We start from the raw sequence: 20,718 nt of genomic DNA on the forward strand, positions 1-20,718 counted from the left end.
GGGGGGGGCAAGTTGATTTGAGAGGGAAAAAAAAAGGGGGGCGGATATCGTTGTCGACTTCTTTCCTCGTAGCTTCACACCGGAAACCAAAGTGCCGAGTGCTAGAGTGTATACGAGAAGCCAAAATCAGTTAGAGCGGGAATTATTCGAGCCTCTATTGCTGCGCAATTAAACTCCCTTTTTTTTTCCCCTTTGGCACCATGATTTCACTTTGGATTAAATTTTTGGGGCCCTCGGTCTTGTCCAAGAGTCAAGACTGCGGACGGATAACCACAGGCCGGAGGAGGGGGGAAACACGGAAAACTGGAAGAAACATACTTTTGACCGCGCAGATTCAAGCCTGGGTCTTGGATTCATACGCGTGTCATGGTCAATGAAGAAAGAGTTAAACTTTTCACCAACAGCCCTTGTCAGAGGATTCCATGATGCGGACTTCAGGTCGATATGAATCCTAAGCCCTGCATAGTGACCCTCCTTTCCCCCCTCCCTGGCCGAGTTCCGGGTAGGAGGAAAGGCACGAGGCTTGTGGAAATAAGAAAAAAAAAAATTCTGTTGGTGACAAACCAGCATATGCATTTTTGACTCAAATCTTGGGTCAATCAAATCTGAGGTCACTTTCTTGCGGTGGAAATACCTGCCAAAAAGGAACAAAACCTGGAAGTTGGATGTAAACCTTGATTGCCTTTGTTCCGTTATCAAGAATGTTGGTCGGAGAAAAATCTGCCCCTCGAACTTGGTCCTACCGCTGATTTTCACGAAACTATCTGTTTTTCCCCCCAACCGTGCCACGGACCGTGCCACGGACGACACGACACACCGGCAGGCAAGAAAAACCAAGGGCAAAGATCTTGCTAAGGCGCAGAAATTGGAGAGGACTTCGACAGTGAGGGGGGGGAGGACGGACAAGGGGTGGAGGTGGTGAATGGGGGGTTAGAGAGGGGTAGGGGGGCGTGGTAGCTTGTAGGGCCAAGGTTTAAAAAAAAGTATACCATGCATCTTTGATATTGCTCTGTCTTGTCAGGCGTGGCGGTCTCGACGGCTTGGGGATTCTGCGCCGTGCTGCACCATGGGAGTCTAAAAACCCGCTGGTTGCTAAAGGGCGTAGAGATTCGTTCAAGGGAATATCCATCCGTACGGAGTACGGATAGTAAGGGAGGATTCAAAAGAGGCCGTTGTAGCTAGAGAAGGGGAGGGGCGTGAGCGCTGGACATTACACCCATACGGCCGTAACTAAGAGAAGACGCTAGGAATGCCTTATCGTCTTGTCATCAACAAGGCCGGGCTTTGCCTTAGTCTCTCTCTCGCAGAAAACGGGGGGGAGGGGGTGGCGTGAGGAAGCTATTTGGAGGAACAAGCACTCTCCGGAGTAGATTCCGGTTGTCAAAACAACAGGTAACGGGTCAAGTATCTAGTTAGCTTTGAGAACGGAAGATGAAGCTCAATGTTGAAGAGAATGGCTTCAATGATGAGGATGAGGGGGACTGTGTGTACACTAACCTAGGCTCCGAGGGGAGAGCGAGGAGGGGCGTGTGGGCAGACTTATTTTTGTCCTTTTTCCAATGTGTCTCGCGCGGGGTGGGCTCTTTCAGCAACCGAGCTGAAGGTCCAACTAAACTGTAAATCTGGTATACCTAGTGATTTGTAGTCAGAGATGGGTAATCAAGAGACTACGACTTTTCCAACGCACAAGCGAGGGCCAAAACAAGAGAAACAGAGACTGACGAGAAGATTACGGCGTTTCTCCATGGCTGAGCTTTTTGCTAGGGAAAACCTTCTTCATCTCGTCACATCTTGACAAGTGCTCGAGGTTTGGTTTTGGCTTTTTTTATTTTTCGCCACCGCCACACGGCACCTGAACCTGATCTTACCACTCCTTACGGTATTCTAGAGGTCCTCCTCCTCCTCCTCTTCGGGTCTCCATGTTTTGCGTTTCGGGTGTGGTGCGGGATGGACCAATCAAATGCCAGGACTCTCAATCGATCTGACGATGCCGTCACAGGTGAAGAAAACACCATAGTAGAGACAACAGACAAGGTTTCGGGGGGGAGGGATCAGAAGAGCTCAAACTTGCAAATTCGTTAGTGAGGCATAGTCTGAGGTATAAGGGACAGTCTACAAACGAGGATAGAGGCGCGGCCAAGAAGTGAGAGAGCAGTCTAGAGCACGTTTCGTCGCGTTTTCGGTCATCCCTTGGCCCTGTCCCCATAGTTGGTGACTTGCAGTGCCTTTTTTGTTTTTTTGGCGTCTGGTGTTTCCTCCCCCTTGGCCCCCCCTCTCCCGCGTGCCCCTTTCCCGCACCTTCTGCTGCTCCCCCTTCCCGTCCCGGGCCCATCCCGGACCCATCCCTCCTCCCAACCTTTTTGAGTAACTTGATATTGGCTGGGTGCCGTCCTTGATTGTAGAGTTGCGACCATTGTTTCTCTGGGAAATCTTACCAACGGGGGAGAGGGGGCATACGTACAACTACACGGGACACGGACGATCGTAGGCGTGTGGCTTGGATATAGACTGAACGGAGAGAAGTCCGTGATCCGCGATGCGCGGCAGGATATACGTGTAAATTGTGATATTGTCAGCATCACTAAGACGAAGAGAAACGCAGGCGCCGGGCCGTGGTCCTTGCTCACTGCTACTACCATCAAAGTCAAAAAAATCAAACAAAAAAAACATCCGACCAGAGGCAGAAAGTATCCTCCAGCCGAGTCGGACGCTACCAAGTTATTTCTCCGGTCTCGACAGCGAGCGAGAGAGAAAATGAACATGTACCCGAGCCCCAGGCTTGGCATTTCCACGTTCGGTATCGTGTCGTGTGAGCAAGCAGTCGCAGGCTCTCAGCAAAGGGCGGTAAAGCCGGGTTCTCTATGGTATTCCGGCGGGAGGGCAAGACCGGCTGTGCCGGAGACGGCTGCCCCGGAGATTATCGACCGTTGCCGTGAAGGGCCTTATGATGCGGACTGACATGATAATATCTCGCCGAAAAGCGCCCTCGGTTCGGGGGTCTTTGTCGTCGTCGTCAAAATCTTACCTTCGGCACACGAGGGACGCACGTAATCAAACCACCCCCCCGCTTCCACGTCCCGTCTGGAGTTCCGTCCCGAGCCCCAGACAGAGTGTATCGTCTAAGGTGGTCCGCGACGTACCAAGATCCGAGTGCCGTGGCGAGGGGTCTTCTGGTGTGCAAGGCCCGTCCAGTGCGAATAAACATTCACCCGCGAGCTGGGGAAATCACCGTCATGGTTCGTTGAAACTGACACTTGCCCCTTTCAGGGTCCAATGCCGCTGCCTGTCTCCCTGTCCGCTGCGTCTTCTATTTTGACTTTCTCGTGGCACACCGCGCAGGAACGAGGACGGAGCTGGATTCTGCTTTGAGCAAAAGGATTTTTCGGTCTCGACTTTGCGTTTCCCCCGTGTACATTCGGGGGCTCCAAATTTTATAGTTCAATCCTTTTCTTGGCGCTCGTTCCCATGAGGCTCTGCTAGAACACGCCCAAGGGGTCTGTAACTGTCCGGTACTCGATCCAAAGTGCGGGATCCGAGGTCTATGAAGTGATGATCGACTGCAGGACACACACCACGGAGCTGGCTGCCACTTTGAGCCAAGATCCTCGCCGCCTTTGTGCTATGGACCTTCAGATCCGTGGTGCATTCGTACCGGACACTTCAGGTCGTGAGGCTCTGCTCGGTGCCGTGGCCGGCCGATGGATGCACCTGCTGTAAGGGGTCTCGGGCTTGAGTAGGTCTCCGAGAAAGACAGAGTTCTCGCAATAATGCCGTAGTCGCGCCATGTTGATATGACGCTTGTTGAATTCAACGCCTGTTCGCGATGTAAAATAGTGTCTAATTCACCCCCCACGCCTGGTTTTGAGTACAACCTGCTGCCGTCTAAATCTCGACTTGGTGGTGGGGAAACACACTGTGCCACCTTTTCGCCTCAGCTGAGACGACTTGAACAGAGCCACGCCCTCCCACTGGCTACTGGCCCCCGAAGAAAACCAAAATGAGCACTGCACAACCATTCGTCTCCGCCGTACCAAAACTCCCTTGTTCGCATAACCTGACGCTGTGACAGGGCCGATCGATCGACCTTTCTTCCCATGTCTATCGCTGAGCCCACCGTTTTCAAAGTACTTCCAAATTTTCCACCTTGTGGAAACGGAGGGGAGAAAATGCCCGAGAGGAACTACGGATTGACCACGACGGATCTTCAGTCCGCTTCGGCTAGTTGCATTATCAACCTGGCAGCCATATCTAGGAAAGGGAACGGACTTGTAACATCCTTCTCTTCGAGCAATCTCTTGTCGGCCGTCTCGTAGCCCGAGCATTTGAAGTCCACGAGATAGACGCCGTGTTCCATCTCGTATATCTGGATGTCCACGTGCAAGGCTACAAAATCTCGCTTGCCCTCGTCATCACTCACAACATGATAGCTATCCGGAGTCTTGCTACCTTCCGTGGGAGTTCCTGAGCTCTGATGCAGTGCTGTGGTCTAGTTAGTAAAATCCTCGCAGATCGAAAAGCAGTCTGCGACTTACTCGACGTCTCCCATCGGACCTTGATATGCCATGGGTCGGCCGGTAGCTTGTATCTCTTAAGAGGATCAATACTGCTAGTTGAATCATTGGCCCCCTGAGGAGCATATTCCTCGACGAAGCTACCGTCGTTGCTAGGCTGATCAGCCTCTGTGCCGTGGACCTTCTCATAGTCTTCATCCGGGACGTAAGTCGCGCCGAGCTTGTTCAAGGCCTTGTGGATACACAACAGCGCTTCCCAAGGTGCGTTACGCGAGCGAATGCCGAATTGCCATCTTACGGGCTTTGTTTTCTTTGCCTGAACGACTGGCGTCATGCCTTGTGGCCGTTTGCTGGAATCGTCGAGCCTAACTTGACTGTTCCTAGAGTGAGGCTTGAGGCGCCTTGCTGTCTCTTCCCTTTCTGCATCCGTACGGGCAGATGAGCCTGGTTCATCGACCACGATCGTCGGCGTTGGATGGTCTTCGGGGCCAGCCTTTTCACGCTCCATGTACTCCTTGTGGTAGTTTGGTAGACTGCTCGGCAGGATTCCGATCTTGCTGATGTAGGGCCGTTGTCCACCGACTGTTGACACGCCCGACCTCGCGGACGACGCGCTTGGGAGTGGACTACTAGAGCCGTCTTGGTCTACTGAGAGCGATGACATGGCCTCTGTTGAAAGATTAGACAGGACTCAACACATTGATAGGCTCTCACTGGTAGAAACGTACCATTGACTTGCATGAGCTTGTTCTCGCGAACAATCATGTACGCATCTTTAATGGCGGACGGCTCCGCAGCCTGGAGGGCCTCCTCTACATCCTTCTTCCCGTAACCCATGGTTTTACTGATCTTCTCTGTGACCTCATTGTGCAACTTCTCCTGGACTCTAGGCGGGGCATTGGGGGCAATATCACTCTTCTGAATGGCCTTATTAGGGTCCACGCCTGTGTTAAAGAACTCCTCTACCGGCGGCGCCAGATAAGGCGGCAGGTCTGTCATAAACCAGGGGTCCTGGCGGATATCATCAATGGTGGCACGTTGCACGGGGTTGACGACCAGCATCTTCTTAATGAGGCCTGCAGCACCAGAGTTCATCCACTGCGGTATGCTGTATGTGCCGCGTGCAATCTTTGCGAAGAGACTGGGGATGTGTTCGTCGTCAAAGGGCAGTCTGCCAACCAGCAGGACGTAAAGAATCACGCCACAACTCCACACATCGACCTCCGGGCCAGCGTAAAGCTTGCCACCAATGACTTCGGGTGCGGCATAATTTGGACTACCGCAGCTCGTCTTCAGGAAGTTTCCGTCCGTCATGATGTTGCTCAGACCAAAGTCGGCAATTTTGACATTGAGGTTATCGTCCAGAAGAAGGTTCTCAGGCTTCAGGTCTCGATGCACGATTTTGTGTCGGTGGCAGTACTCGACGGCGCATAGCATCTGCTGAAAGAATCTGCGCGCCTCGGGCTCCTTCATCCGGCCATTTTGCACTATGTAGTCGAAAAGCTCTCCGCCTGCATACTCAAGGACCATGATGATCTCGTTGGACGTCTTGATAACGGTGTACCTGTGTTGGGCCAAGTCAGTGACAGGTCTGCAGCAGGCGAGGGTCGTCCCTGATCAGTAGCATACAGTTTGATGATGTGAGGATGTCGCAAAAGCTGTAGGTATTCGATTTCGCGCTCCACGCGGCCAGCCATGTCTCTGCTAATGAGCTTCTTTCTCGCGATGATCTTCAGAGCGACCTGCTGGCCGGTACCATTGTGGATGGCCAGCTTCACTTTTCCAAAGGACCCCTCGCCCAGTGTCCTGATAATCTTATAGGCGCCGATGCGCTGCTCTGTCTTGATCTTCTCCCGCAGCGGGGCGGTGGTGTCGACGGGCGGTCCCATGTTGGCGACGTTTACGGCACCGGGCAAAGGCGGTTGCAGTTCGTGACGGCCGGCGGCGGGGGCGGCAGCATCGGAGGCGGCACCGTGCTGCTGGGAGCGTCGTCGGATCTGGGAGGGCGAGAGGCTGATATGGAGCTCCTCCTCGTCGAAACCAGAAGCCATGTTGTCGGTCGGAAGGGGGGGCTCGGGTCGTTTTTGTTTAAATGGGTTGTGGCCAGAGCAAGCCTTTGGACCACACTCAAGTGGGCATGACGAAGTTGGATGTGGATTGTGGAGGGGAACATGGAATGGTGAGGTGGAGTGGCTGCCAAGAAGCTCCCTGGCTTGCCTGGTTCGTGCCAGGCTGTTCTGCACCTTCCTGCCCCCCCTTCTTTTCTATCTGCCTGCCCATGCCAGGTGCCACAACTCCTTGCCCGCAATGGTGGGGAGAAAGTGCGCTGTGCTGGTCTGTGCATTTCCATGAGGTGCCGTTTTGGGGTGCAAAGATGGAGGGGCTTCCACCAGGGACCTACGGGCTAATACTCAATCAACTTCGGTGATGAAAGAATCATCGCGAATTGGGCAGCTTTTCACTGGGCTGGTCAAACTAATCCTGAGTAGTGCTGCTACTACCTTACGTACATAACTTCTAGTTGACGCGTTCCTCCTGACACCGCCTCACCTCTCATCTCATGTCGGGCCCAACGTGGTAAACCAAGGAGTGTTTGAGGTGGGTGAGCAGATAATGGCTGGGTAGATAGTCCGACACACCTTTGGTATCATACACCTCATTTCCCCAGGCTGTGGTGTGAGGCGGTTGCTGATAAGTGACAGCTCACAATCATGCTGCTGAGTGAGCCGGTCCGACGAGAACAGCTCGCATCACCAGAGAAGTTGGTGGATGTAGCCTCATGACTACATGATAGCTACGCCCGTTATGATAACCGACAAATACGACTACCGTTGCAATATCGGTCATCGGTCATCGTCTGACAATGCTAGTGTTTGTTCATTCGTTGGTCTCCCGGCGTCCTGGACCAGGAAAATGTCAGGACACTCGATCAAAGGTTATCAGCAAGCAATCACAGCCTTCTTGAATCATCCCCAAGTGAGCTTGGCACACAGACTGACACATTCAATGTTGATACCAGTAGTGACGAGGCCAGTTAATGGCGGCTCGGGAGCACAGTATGGCAGCGTATCATTTTCATACCCTGCACTAGCGACAGAACCTCTTAATTATCGCCCTTCGACACAGGCTGAGCTCTTGGCCACAGGAAATCCCTCGTGCCCTTGACTCCAGGAAACAGAGCCCAACGGATCGCTGGCATCGCTGCCCGCCTGCATGTCATCTTTTGGACGGCCCGGCAACTCAGGCCACCCAGGGATCAAGGCGCTGCAACTGCTCTACATCGGCTAAACAACCCTGATCAATCCTACCACCCGGAGGAACAACGGCCCTCCGACCCCAAGTACGTACATGTATGCCATGGAACGGCTCAAATGTCGAGATGCAAAGCGAGGATCAAAATCTTTTGAGGACTATCAATGGCCGCTTCTAGAGTTGGTCGGTAAAACAAACCCGAACCGAGAACATCAACCGGCGGTCTGGAGTCGGGATCATGTGCCCGCTTCTGGATTTTGGTCTCCTTTCGTCCAGGTGCATATTGCGGGAGTCGAGTACGGGGTTGTGGGGGGAAACTGTGGTCTGCAGGACGAAAGATTCTGCAGCAACTCCATTCCCGAGGTTATAGGAGTACCTAGGCTCACGATACCCTTCGGGTGCTTGTTCCTTACCCAAATGGTAGACCAAGTGGAGGCGGGTGGGTTCCCCAAACCCGCGTAGACTTCGTCCAACCCATTTCTTCCAAGGTTGCAAGTCATTCCTGGAACCGTAACTTTTCGGCCACGAGAGTGAACTTATCTTCATCCCACAGTTCCACTCACAGAGTCTCGTCGCCAGGTGCAGTCATCAAGTGGTGAGCTATTATTACAGTATGTGCGTACAATTTTGAAGAGCAGGCCGGCCAGCGTTGTGGTCTGTCTACTGAGGAGAGTCTCCCGGCACTTGTGGGGCGGTTACGAATGGTCTTTTTCGTCTTCCGCACGAAGCCTCTCAACGAGCTTCCCAGAAAGATAGGGACTCAAACCGAGACTGCTTGTGTTAGTCCATCTGTCCGGTTTCTTGCCCCTCGGCCTCTCAACTTACATTCCCTCGTTCGTGATGATCCGATACGTTCCGCTTGGCTCGAGCTGTCCAATGATGTTGCCGCTCTGATCAACCTCAACACTGCCCAGAATATCTTCAGGCCATGCTATGCGGCCAAAGTCTGGAGGATTTCTGGAATCACTGAGATGAACGTAACCACCATGACCGCCTCCACCGGCGCCGCCTTGAGCACTGGCACCACCAGCACCGCTGCTTCCGACCTTGCTCGGCGAACGACTCTTGTTCTTCTGAGCGAAGAATACGCCTCCGGAACCAAGATTGGCTCCGCCAGGCCCAGCAAAGGCTTGAGCCTGTGATAAGAGGTCCTTGTCCTTATGTGCATGCTCGGCGAGAACTTCGTACAGGATCTTGGTAAAGGTTTGGTTCTCAATAAACGATCGTGGCGTCGGTGGGTCAGTCGTTGAGAAGCCAATGGCTATTCTCTTGTTGGGCGGCTCATCTTCGAGGTAGGACAGGAGAAAGGAGGCTCGCGATGCGTCCGCGGGTAACACTTTCTGCGCGGTGGAAATGGTCAGCTTCCTGGATCGATGCGCACGCCAGATAAGCAAGTACTTACGATGCGCGGATTGGACGACAAGCTGGAAACAGCACGGGAGAAATTCACTCTAGCGGCATGCCTCGGCAAGAAGCGAGCTACTGGTGCCAGCATTGTGAGTATAATGGGTGTAAGGGGATTGCGACAGACACAAGCGGCGCAAATCCATTCGCGAAGCTGTCTTTCTTCATCACTTTTTTGGGGCACAGACAGCTCCTCCCACTTCCCATTCATGACGGCATCCACTGCCAGCCGAGTCCAGGGAGCTTTAGCCGCCGGCTTCAGCCACAACAAGTCCAACTCCACTTGACTGTGGCTTAGGCGTGGGAGAGCATGGTTGGTTACTTTACCAAAACGCGTTGCTTCGCTGAAGTAGACGCGTCTCAATTAAACAATTGGCGTCTCCCGTTGCTGGTCGTAACGACAACTCTATGACAATTGCGACAACCCACCACGCCAAAGGGTTTCCTGAAACTCGTTACACTGTCCTCGATTCGAACACCAAAGCACGAACAAGCCGCTCAATCATGGATCTTCCACCGTCGATATCCCCAAAGCGCAAGCAGATGCCCATGGGCAACATCTTTGGCGCAAGGACGCCTGCCCCTCCATCTTCCGCGATACCCTCCTCCTCGCCCGCATTCGGTACCCCGGTCCATCCTTTGAAATCTTTCAAGGTTTCGGCGCCCACGAAACATGCGATTCTTCCCATAATTCTGCCCCCGGCCACACTACGACCACTGGCATTTCGTACTTTCACAAAGAAACACAGCTTGACGCTTACCTCTACCGCACTGCAAGAACTAGCTACCTTTATCGGCCGGCACTGTGGCTCTGCATGGCGAGAGGAAGGGCTTGCAGAGAAGGTTCTGGAGGAGGTGGCCAAGTCATGGAAGAGCCGCAACGGTGGAGTTATCGTCGATGGCGCCAGCCCGGAGTTAAAGGACATTCTGAAAACTTTGGAAGGGAACATGAGTGGGGGCAAGATTGTGGCCGGCGCCAGAGGTTTGAGTAGACAGAATAGTCTTCTGATTGAACCAGGCCAGGATGCGGACATGTCGAACACGAGATTGGGTTTGCGGCCGGCACTGGCATCATTGGCTCGGGAGGATAGCCAACAGAGCTTCGGCATGTCCAGCCTTGGCGTCGAGGAAGAGGAAGACGACGAGAATATTAGAGATCCGCGGAAGTGGCTCAACGTCGTCGATGCCTATGATCAACCAAGGTTCTCTTACAATGTTGCCAAGAAGCATTTCGAGAGGTATGGTATATGTCTCTTCCCATACAGGAGTTGCTAGCTAACGATGGGCAGAGAAACCTCGAAGCCATCCCTGCTACCGCCAGCATCACACAAGACTGCGCTGTTCAGGAACAGGTATAACGTTATACATCAAAGACTGCTCAGGAATGAGTCTTTCCAGACATCGGCTGTCGCCAGCACGAGGGCTCCATCGGGCAAACGCTCATCATCAAACCAACTAAACCACAAGATTACCCCAATTGCCAACCTCTTAGGTCGGCACGGCAGCCATCACATGCTTCTCGGCATGTTGAATGTCTTGCCTGCTGGTGGCCTCGCAATTAGCGACCTGACTGCTACTATTGCCCTAGATCTATCGCAAGCTGTCGCAATTCCCGAAGATTCGGCCTGGTTCGCTCCCGGAATGATTGTGCTCGTGGATGGTGTTTACGAGGAGGAAGAGGAATCCGTTGGCAAGGGACTGAGTGGTAGCAGCGGTGTTGGAGGAACACTAGGCGGGAGGTTCCAAGGTTTCTTCATCGGCCAGCCCCCTTGCGAGAAGAGGAGAGCAACACTAGGGGTCAGCGGTCCCGATGGCGGCCAGGATCACACCATAGGAGGTGGGTTCGGCTGGATTGATTTCCTCGGCATCGGAAGCGAACGAGCCGTTGGATCCAAGATGCGAAAGCTCGAGCAACGCCTATTGCCCCGCCACTCTGCGGAGGAGGTGCCCAGCAGAGGTCGGATGGTGATCCTCGGCGAGCTGAACCTCGACCAACCACGAACGTTGCAAGCCCTGCGTAAGGTACTTGCGATATATGCGGCTGAACCAGAAGGCTCAAGCCCCATGACTTTCGTCGTCACGGGCAACTTTACCCAGCATGCCGTCCTTGCCAGAGGCGGTAGCGGCGGCAGCATAGAATACAAGGAATATTTCGACGCCTTGGCCTCGGCCCTATCCGACTACCCCACCCTCCTCCAAACGTCCACCTTTGTTTTCGTTCCGGGCGACAATGATGGCTGGGTGTCTTCCTTCACCGCCGGCGCCGCGACTCCGCTACCCCGGAAAGCAGCACCGGACGTCTTCACATCACGCATTCGACGCGTTTTCGCGGCCGCGAATGCAGAGCTCGGGGCCAAGAGCGACGGCGAGGCCATCTGGACTTCAAACCCGAGTCGTCTGACGCTGTTCGGCCCGAATCATGAAGTTGTTGTCTTCCGAGACGATATCTCAGCCCGCCTCCGCCGCACAGCAGTCCGCCTCAAGTCATCAAAACAGACGGCAGGCGAGGATGAGGAGAACCAGCCTCCCGAGGCTGAGGGCGGAGCTGACGATGTCGACATGGCTGAGACCGACCGAGCCGTAGCAGAGGCTATGGATGTCGATATTTCCAGCGAGAAGCCCGCCGTCGAACAGGTCAATTCGAGCCTACCGCAGGACGTCCACACGGCGCGGAAGCTCGTCAAAACGATCTTGGACCAGGGGTATCTGTCGCCTTTCCGTCAAGCAACCCGTCCGGTGCACTGGGATTTTGCGACGGCACTGCATCTTTATCCGCTGCCGACGTCCATGGTCCTCGTGGACACGACGGCGCCGCCGTTTTGTGTGACGTACGAGGGGTGCCACGTCATGAACCCGGGCAGCATTCTTGTGCCTGGACGAACGCGGGTCGGCCGCTGGATAGAGTATGAGATTGGCAAGATTGGGAAGTTACGGGAGACGACATTTTGAGGTATAGCATAGCGGCTTTGTATTTTTTCTGCTAGATTGGGGGTTACAGTGGTGGCTAATGTTAGCAACCGGCACTGGGAATTGTAGAGGTTACAACCATCTTCAAGGAATCCAGAGGCTTTGAACGACGATACGAATAAGGATATGACATGAGATCTCCCCTAATAATTTTCTAACCATTGGCCAAAGCCTGCCCATGCCGAATCAGCTCTATGCCTACGAAAGAAATCAGTTGCGTGGCGAACAACAAGGCCTTCTGAGCCCGTAAGTCGTGGTCATGTAGAATGGTCCCTGAGGTAGTCAACGACGACTTTTATATTTGTGTATTATCATTCAGCCCGAAACATAGCGCTACAGTCAACAAAACGGCGGAAGCCAGTCTGAGAAAGCCAATTCGGATTTAATATTTGCCTTTCACCTGAGTTTACCCGTATGATCCTACTTTCCCCCGTTGCACGAACATGGTCCTACCTTTGGGTCGGTCTTTTAACAAGAATGAAGTCGGAACCCTTCGGCAGTCAGCAACACTTCGCGGAATCTTGTTTCACGATTTCACGAGAGCTGGGCGTGGATACTCGCGGAGTCGTTCCCGTATGTTCTTTAATCTGTCCCCGGCTTGGATTCGCCCCATTCTGTCACTCGGAAAGCCACGAGCTCCTGGTGTATCGCTGAACTAGGCCGCGATCCAGTCGCCTCAATATTGATAACGTCCACTAGAACAACAGACGGGGAGCACAGCGAAAGACTCTCGGCCACTAGTCTCTGCATCTTAACATCCCTTTCTTCACTTGCAGAAATGATTTTGCGAATACCAGCGGCAAAGTTTTCGAGCCCGGTCGACATTTTTGTAATCACCACATAGGCGACGCAAGGCCATCTAGACCTGGCGTCAGCACGAGCACTGCAAGTTCCTCTTGGTGAGTGGCGACGTGCTCCTTAAACCGACTTGCGCTGACCACTCCGTGGTCCTGCGCTAACTGGTTCGTCGTCCAAGTCCCGCTTGGAGTTCCTCGGCCCAAGTTTCGCAAAACGGGAAGTCGCCTGTAGATTATTGCCTCGGAGCCTCCGCTGCTACACTCTCGTTGAGTATCAAAGCACACGGCCTGCAACATCTGTGAATATGATATTGTGGGTGGTCCCGGACTTTGGGTCTGGAATTGAATTGTTCTCCGTCGCCCAAATTGCAGATGTACTCTGCGTTGATATTCTAACTCGTGCTCGAACCAAGAATCGCGGTCGGTAAAAAGCATATCATCGCAGTGCTCATCCCCTACGGTGCAGATTTACGCTTGGAAATCGTCAAAGTCTTAGACTCTATTTGATTCGGTAGCTTTCATTCATGGAATGCCGACATCCATTTGAAACTTACCGCGGGTCCTCCTCGTCACGGCAAGACTGTGTTGCGAATCGTATCGGGCACTCGAAGTGCGCACCGGGAGACGACAGGTCTTCAAGTCGGGACAGTGTCTGAATTGTTGCTCCTGTGTTTTCAACTGAGGAACTGGTCGTAGGGACGTCCTCCTCGGAGACTTCGTCTCATGAACAGCTTGCGTGGCCAGGAAGTTATCCCCTTGGTATCGCATGCCGTCTTTCTGGCTCTGCGTTCCCATCCGATTCAGAACATGCCTCCTCATGTGATGAGCGGAGGTCTAAGGGACCTGTTACAGGCTCTGAAGACTTCACGTCCTCTATTAGTCCTTCCGCACGTTACGTTCTGCAATCTATGAAGTAGTACAAACATGACCTTCAATGGCAAAGTTCTTCGTAGAGTCTGTCCACCAGCTTGCCAGCCGATTCGATCCGCGTTTGGGGGCACTTCTCTCGGATCCATGCGACTTTGGCTGCCTTTGGGTCTGGCTTACTCACATGCACTTTTGCCCCAATGCTGCTTGGGGCGGGCAGCAATAGGTTAGGTTAGGCTTTGAACAAACATGACAAGTGACTCAAGATGCTCGTCGGCGGTGTTTACAGTATGACATCTCCTCTTAGTTGCAGCAATTATGCTGTATCGCAATGATGAGTACCTTAGTCAGACCTGTTGATGGTGCCGTTGATTCACAAATTTGCAGGATACGCCGACTCGGCCGGCGGAGTCCAAGAGACTGTTCAAAACTAGATAGAACCGAGTGTTAAAGGCCTACACGGTATATCGATAGGGAGACTTGCGATAAAATGGCGCCTCTTCCACTTTGTTTAAATGATCTCCAATTTACTTCGGAACATTCGAAAAGCGGGAGCCCTCGACTTCAAACGGGATAAGACTGGAAATGATCAAGGGATCCATCCTCTTCTTCTACTCGTCGAGAGGAGAGAGAACCCTGAACATGTTGAGTCTCTAATGGCGAGACGGCTTCTGATGATCCGCCAGGTGCCTCCTGTGCCCATTGACGGATCTCATTGAGCTTTTGTCAAGCACCGTCACATTTCTGAGCAATATTTCGTCTCGAGCGTTTAAGTCCATGGTGATGTGGGGAGGTTGTTCTTTCAGAAATGTAGTTGCACGTATCTTGTAGTGAGACTTGATTATCTAGAAACAATGCGTTAATTTCTACAGATCCTCAAGCAGCCAACGCGTCGCCTTCATAATTAGACAGCCAACCATGCTGGCTGAAGCGTTTATTTGACTACAATCTCCCGATTAGCCCCAGGACCATGGTAGGCGTATTAACATACCATTAGTAATGAAGGATGATGCCATGAACACATACTTCTTGAAGGAAATTCTTCGATACTGTTATTCTACGAGTGTAGAATCTTCGTCTCAATGTTGTGAGGGCAGGACTTCGTATTCACAGGTGAGCTATTTGCTGAGAACGTCGGAAACGAGCCGAGAAGATGTAGCGCAAATGCTGTATGAGATAATATTGAATAAAGTGGTGCTTCCATTGACCCGAGAAACCCCTCGCGGCCCCTGAATGTTATAGTCTGCTTTCTTTACCGGATAAGAAGTAATCATTGATCAAAGCACTGCCCGAGAAAACTTTCGGCTACTTTGATGATCATTGCATAAAACGGGTCTTTTTCAAAAGTCATGTCAAATCATTCAAGTGAATGAGCTAAGAAGAAAGAGGCGATCGACGGGAGTTTCGACTTGAACATCGCCTTTCCGGGCCTTTACCTGGATGAATTCCCCTAAAGACGTATGTTTCGACCCTCTTGAGACAACAGCCGTGGTGATCAAATTGAAGGCGCGGATTCCGAGGGCTCTAGAACATATCATGGACTACTGAAGAAGTATGCCTTGTGAAACCCGCGATGGGTACGTCGCCAGGGAAATGCTGAATGTCATGTCACGGATTAGTCGTTGGGAAGGGCAGTCGTCAAGGTCTGTTTCGTTCAAGGTCGTTGAGATGCAGTTGTGAGACAACACTTTGCTACGCAATTGAACTTCAGCTTTTCAGCTTCCGCAGAAGATCGTGATTCCCAACCAAACGGTACATCCCAATGCGATCAGTTGCAAGTGAGTCGTCACTTTACAGAGTGTGACCTTCCTGGCTAAGTGCGCTGCCATACCTTTGGGGGCAGGAGAATCGTCCAGTGGTGGAGTAGGTTGTTTACCGCATAGATAAGCCTCGTGCTCTCCTACCAGTGAGAACAAGTCCAGGCTGGGTGGGTGGGCTGCGCTTGACCGCCGCTGAAACGAAGTTGACCAAAAGATGGAAGTCGGACGTCGTTCAGGGCGTTCTCGCAGGGCGAACATATGGCGGGAAAGAGCGGCCTTCACTTCCGCCCTCGGTCCCACTCTAGATTTGACTTCAAGATAGGCTGTCCAATCAAATCCATCGAGCACTAACAGAATATACCTTGGACCTAATCGACCTTCCCATGCCGAGACGGGTAAACTTGAAGTTCCTGTCTTTCAGTCCCAGCTTTCCTTCCGTCCCAAGTCCCAGCATCCGTCGGGATCAGGTTTGCGTACCTCAGTAACCCGTAGTCCTGGCGGGTAAAAAAAAAAGGACAAGAGATAAAGGTCGATGGTGGCCTAGACCGCGGCCTGTTTAAGCGAGAAAGCACCAACGCCAAGTTCGGCCGGGTCTAGCCTCCACTCCTCCGCAGCTACGTGCCTTCCATAGGTAGTCCAGTGCTCGGTTCGACCCAATCAAGTCAGCGTCTAGGTAGGCATCTCACGTTCAATCGCCTCGCATCTCCTTGTCCTGGTGCCACTTCAGCACGCCCGGTATCGTGGGGAATCTCGATCGAGATCTCACTGAATTCGCATATCATCCGAGTAAGGCCCCATTCAGCCCTGCCGGCAGCCTCGACCGCCGCCGACCCTCCAAGAAGACGCAGGAGGCACAAACGGATACGCTGGGCTCCGCCAGCATCGCGAACACCACTCGCCCGCCAGCACTGCGTGCGAGCTTGCGTTGCCTTCCAGGTTGCGTGAGCAGCCTCGTCTCACTCCGTCGCTGACTGCCACCGTCACTTACACTACTTCCGGTTCCAACTACCTTACCTCGCCTCTGCGCCCCTGCTTACATCGCTGCCGTCGCCTGTTTACCCTTGTTACAGCGTAAAGAGAATCGCCTGGCACAGCCTTTCCGACGTCGCTTCACGAGTCGACCATCTGATCACCGTCGTCAGCAGTCGTCAGCTAACGTGGGTGCTGCTACCGTCTGGCTCCGCCGCACCGACGTTGCACCTGTCTCTTTCGGAGTTTATGGATCTGGGCATCACGGCATTCCGTCCCCGCTCTCAGTGAACCGCCGTTGACAGCACCGCGCCCCCGTTGCAATTAAACCGGTCATGGCACTGTCACCGGGTGGCATCGTTCCGGCTCAGCTGGGCTTTCTTGCCATCTTTAATCCGTCGCTGGGTCATTCCGACGAGACCCTTGACGATCAAATCGTATACTACTCTTCAGTCAGCACCCAGAGACACAAACGGCGCCACCGCTCACGTGCCAAGCCCACTGCGAATCTGTCTCAGGAAGAACGCAATGAACGTCTTCGTCAGATTGGTCTTGCCCAGGGCATGGTCGAGTTCAGTAAAAGCTTCTCTGGCGGCCAGCCTGTCGACTCCATCGACACGGATAAGACACGTGTGATCCTACATGAGCTGGAGCAAGATTGGTGGATCCTTGCTGTTCGTTTCACCTCATACCAACTTACCTGCTCTTGCTGATTGCCTGCAGTCCATTGATCTCACTCGCATTCCTCTCCCGCCCAAGCTCCAGACTGGGAAAGCACAAGAAACCCCAGAAGAGGTTGTCGAGTTTTCGTCTAAGGAGATTAAGCCCTCATCTCTTCTGTTGCAGGATCTGCTCCGTGCTCATTCCATCTTTCTGCTTCACCATGGCACCTCGCTCAGTGCCCTCTTTGTACGCTCCCAAAGGACCAATTTCCTTAGCCTGGTTGGTCGATATTGGGACCTATTCTTGTCGACCTGGAACGTGATGTTACAAGGGAACCCGATTCGCACAATATTTGGAGGTATCAACATCGCTGCCTCTGGTGAACTGGGCATTGGCGTCGGCGAAGAGGAGCGGGGCAGCGGAGAACGAGAGGTATTGGAAGGCCTGGTCACGAGAATTGAGGGACTCAAAGATCTCGTGGTCTCCAAATTCGGATCCTTGAATGCCGATGGGGAGTCGAGAGATGGCAAGGGGCCGAAAAGGTCCTGGTTGGGCACAGGGCAGGATCCGGGTCCTGAAGACGGTGCCATATTCCTCGGGACAGGAGCGTTATCTCGCAAGTCGGTGAGAGACATTACCTTATGGATGGAAGACTTGTATACCTGGGGAGACAATGCCTACGGTGTCATCGACAGTCCGACATCTCTTCGCGCTGTCCGACGGGGGAAGAGAGCCGAACAGGTGCCGGAGGCCACATCAGTGCCGATCCCGACGGCATTGACGAAGCCTTCAGTGCGGCCACCGGTTCGTCCAAATGCAAATCGATCAAACTCTGGCTCCGGTTCCGGAAGCTCGACCTCAACGAGAACACTCGCAGAGCGGCGTGGCTTGGAGATTGGCACAGTGAAAGAGGCCAAAAGGCCAGCTTCAATCAAGGATAAAACACCTCCTATTCCTAAAGACACCAACGCCGCCACCGATGCTACCGCCACGCCAGCACAAGAAGAGAGTGATGGCCATATGGATAAGATTATGACGGTCATGAAGCTGGGTTACGGCACTTACTGGTCAATCGGCAAGTCGGATTCTTCTTCATCTACGGTTAAGAGCCAACTTTCTGCCATTGCTGCCTTGCAGAGTATGGAGCCCTCCAAGGCCGCCGGAAACGCGCATGTGAAGCCAAAGCAGATGGATGACGATGAGGGACACTACCTCATCGGCTTGATGGGCGACGTTGAGGAGGGCAGCGGCGATGACGAAATCGGGGTCTCAGATGAGGCAGCTGAGAACGAGTCAAACTCTCGTACTATGCTTCGCACCGTCCATGTTGAGCTCGAAAAGATAGGTACGGACCGGCTAGAGACAGATGTCGTGAGGAACCTTGGGAGCTTCACGAATGATGTGACGCCTCTCGGGGCAAACGCCGTGAGCTCGAACCCAACGTTTGGAAACCAAGACTCCAACAAAGCAAGCAAAATGCGCGTCGTCGTGTACGTAAACAAACCCTTCGTATTCACCTTCCTCTTTGAGCTGAGGACCGACTCGTTGGCTTGGAACTCGTTTTACAAGTCGCTCCATTTGCAGTTGGCACCTCTGCGAAAGCCACTTTTGTCGTCGATACAATATCGGCCAGAGAGACCGGAGGCCACTTCCTCCCCGTCCAATATTTACGATCTTGTGTGGGACGCCGAGGCTATGACGGTGTACTCGACTATACCAAATATCCCGGATCATACGCAAGCGTTCCAGCCAAATGCCCAATTGCCCTGGTCAAGGGTGGAGGCCATGAATACACACATGCAACTGCTCAACATTTTCAATCTCACCCGACCGGAAATGAATCAGCTCGAGAGGACCTGCAAGACCAATCGTGGTTGGTGGGTCGTCTGGCAGCGTATCTTGAACCGACACGCTACACCCGGTGAAGCATATCAGTCGATGGAGACCGACGAGGACGACGACAAGTCGACCTCTGACAGAGAGGTATTGCCGGCGAGCGGGGACAGCTCTAGCACAGCGCGGCCGTCTCCGCCTGCGCCGCCGAGCCTGACGGTCAGCAACGAGATCATCTTGATCCGCAGGGCGAGCGACCACGCCGGCTACCGCGGCGTCAGCTCGTCGTTCGCCGAGAGCGGAGCGGGGACGGGAGCAGGATGGGGCGGTGACGGCGCGGGCCGTCTGGCGTCGGGCATCGGCATTGATACACGGAAGTATATTGAGGGACTTTTGAACTTTAGCCGGTAAGAACATGATACAATTCTCCGAAATCGGGGGAGGGACTTTCCCCCTCCAACTTGTGGTTGAGAGACGACGTGGAATACGCGAAACCGGTATATTCACGGCTACGGCGTCGGGTCGTTGTAGAAGGGAGGTCCCTTGCAGGTTAGTGATGCACGTTGGTAGTGGGCTTTTTCGCCAACAATACAATTAGAAACAGCCACTAGGTAGTTTTTGCCATCAAAAATCAAGATGAATATCTCATGACCATGCGTTACCCCTAATTTGGATAAGCATATTACATGTTTGCAACGTCATGTTTTTTAGGCGGACATTCTGCAAGAAATGCCCGGCTGGGCTTCGGCCTAACTAAAACAGTGTTTACCAGCAACAACAGCTCATAGTTCGACGCTAGAGGAACCGTAATTCTTCTCTGCAGTAGCTTGACAGCGACCCGGTTCCAATGACGCCATAGAATATGTAGAACGTGACTCGCAATATCATATCCTCCCTTGGGGAGAGTGATCCCTTGGGGAGGAGTGACTTCTTTTGAGCGTCACGAAGCCTCACGATCAAGCAGAGACCTGCGTATGGTGTGTAGGGACCTTACAAAGCTAACTAAAAGTGAGCAACAGATAAACCTTAGCCTATCCGGTGAGGTAAGTGGCAAAACACTTCGGTGAGGTGTTCTCAGCGTCCTCATTCCAGACACATGATGATGATGATGATCCTAAACGGACCTGTGTAACCAGCGATGTGGTACCACAGGGTAGGTAGACTGTTGTGTCAAAAACATGAGCATTGTGATCAATGGCCGCCAATGCGGACCTTTCAACTCTGGCCAGAGACCCCCAGCGTTCGGTAACATCAGACTCTAGAGGAACAAAGGCTGGAATTGCAAGGCTACTTGTATAGAAGATGCAAGTTTCCGGCGCTTCACGTTAAGCAACAAGGGTACTTTGCCAGTGCTGCTGGCCTCGACAGACGCTTCGCTTGCTCGACGCGGTATGCAGCTGAATCCACGTTCCAAGAAAACCGTAAGCTGGGCATCTCGAGAGAAAATAAAGGCTGTGTTTTATGAGGTCACCAAGGCGGTTGTGTCCTTGATTGTGCTTTGCCAAAGTACCGTCATTCATTATAGAATGATATCTTGTGTTCAGTCTTATGATGCTATTTGGACTCTTCAAGGCAGGGGACTCAATCAGGTAGCGCTCCGAAGTTTTCAGCTCTGCTCTATGAGACAATGTTTATGTAAAGAGACGTAATATTTGGCCTTCAAGAGAGGTAGAAGCAGGCGCAGGATCTTGAGTC

At 52.9% G+C, this 20,718-nt stretch overlaps 4 protein-coding genes across 4 annotated transcripts; 2 read left to right on the forward strand and 2 right to left on the reverse strand.

Moving 5' to 3' along the window:
- Positions 1-4,204: 4,204 nt before the first annotated feature.
- On the reverse strand, positions 4,205-6,562 carry CORC01_10669 (uncharacterized protein; the record flags this gene model as incomplete). The annotated part of the gene is made up of 4 exons (XM_022622296.1): positions 4,205-4,479; positions 4,533-5,180; positions 5,240-6,075; positions 6,141-6,562. The coding sequence occupies 4 exons, from the start codon at positions 6,560-6,562 to the stop codon at positions 4,205-4,207; spliced, it is 2,181 nt and encodes a 726-aa protein (XP_022471141.1).
- A 1,896-nt stretch (positions 6,563-8,458) lies between these two features.
- Positions 8,459-9,258, reverse strand: CORC01_10670 (uncharacterized protein; the record flags this gene model as incomplete). The annotated part of the gene is made up of 3 exons (XM_022622297.1): positions 8,459-8,534; positions 8,589-9,103; positions 9,166-9,258. The coding sequence occupies 3 exons, from the start codon at positions 9,256-9,258 to the stop codon at positions 8,459-8,461; spliced, it is 684 nt and encodes a 227-aa protein (XP_022471142.1).
- A 413-nt stretch (positions 9,259-9,671) lies between these two features.
- Positions 9,672-12,116, forward strand: CORC01_10671 (DNA polymerase alpha/epsilon subunit B; the record flags this gene model as incomplete). The annotated part of the gene is made up of 2 exons (XM_022622298.1): positions 9,672-10,405; positions 10,457-12,116. The coding sequence occupies 2 exons, from the start codon at positions 9,672-9,674 to the stop codon at positions 12,114-12,116; spliced, it is 2,394 nt and encodes a 797-aa protein (XP_022471143.1).
- A 4,746-nt stretch (positions 12,117-16,862) lies between these two features.
- Positions 16,863-19,434, forward strand: CORC01_10672 (uncharacterized protein; the record flags this gene model as incomplete). The annotated part of the gene is made up of 2 exons (XM_022622299.1): positions 16,863-17,201; positions 17,251-19,434. The coding sequence occupies 2 exons, from the start codon at positions 16,863-16,865 to the stop codon at positions 19,432-19,434; spliced, it is 2,523 nt and encodes an 840-aa protein (XP_022471144.1).
- Positions 19,435-20,718: the final 1,284 nt, after the last annotated feature.

The sequence above is a fragment of the Colletotrichum orchidophilum genome (genome assembly GCF_001831195.1).
Source record: "Colletotrichum orchidophilum strain IMI 309357 chromosome Unknown Scaffold_108.1, whole genome shotgun sequence".
NCBI lineage: Eukaryota > Fungi > Ascomycota > Sordariomycetes > Glomerellales > Glomerellaceae > Colletotrichum > Colletotrichum orchidophilum.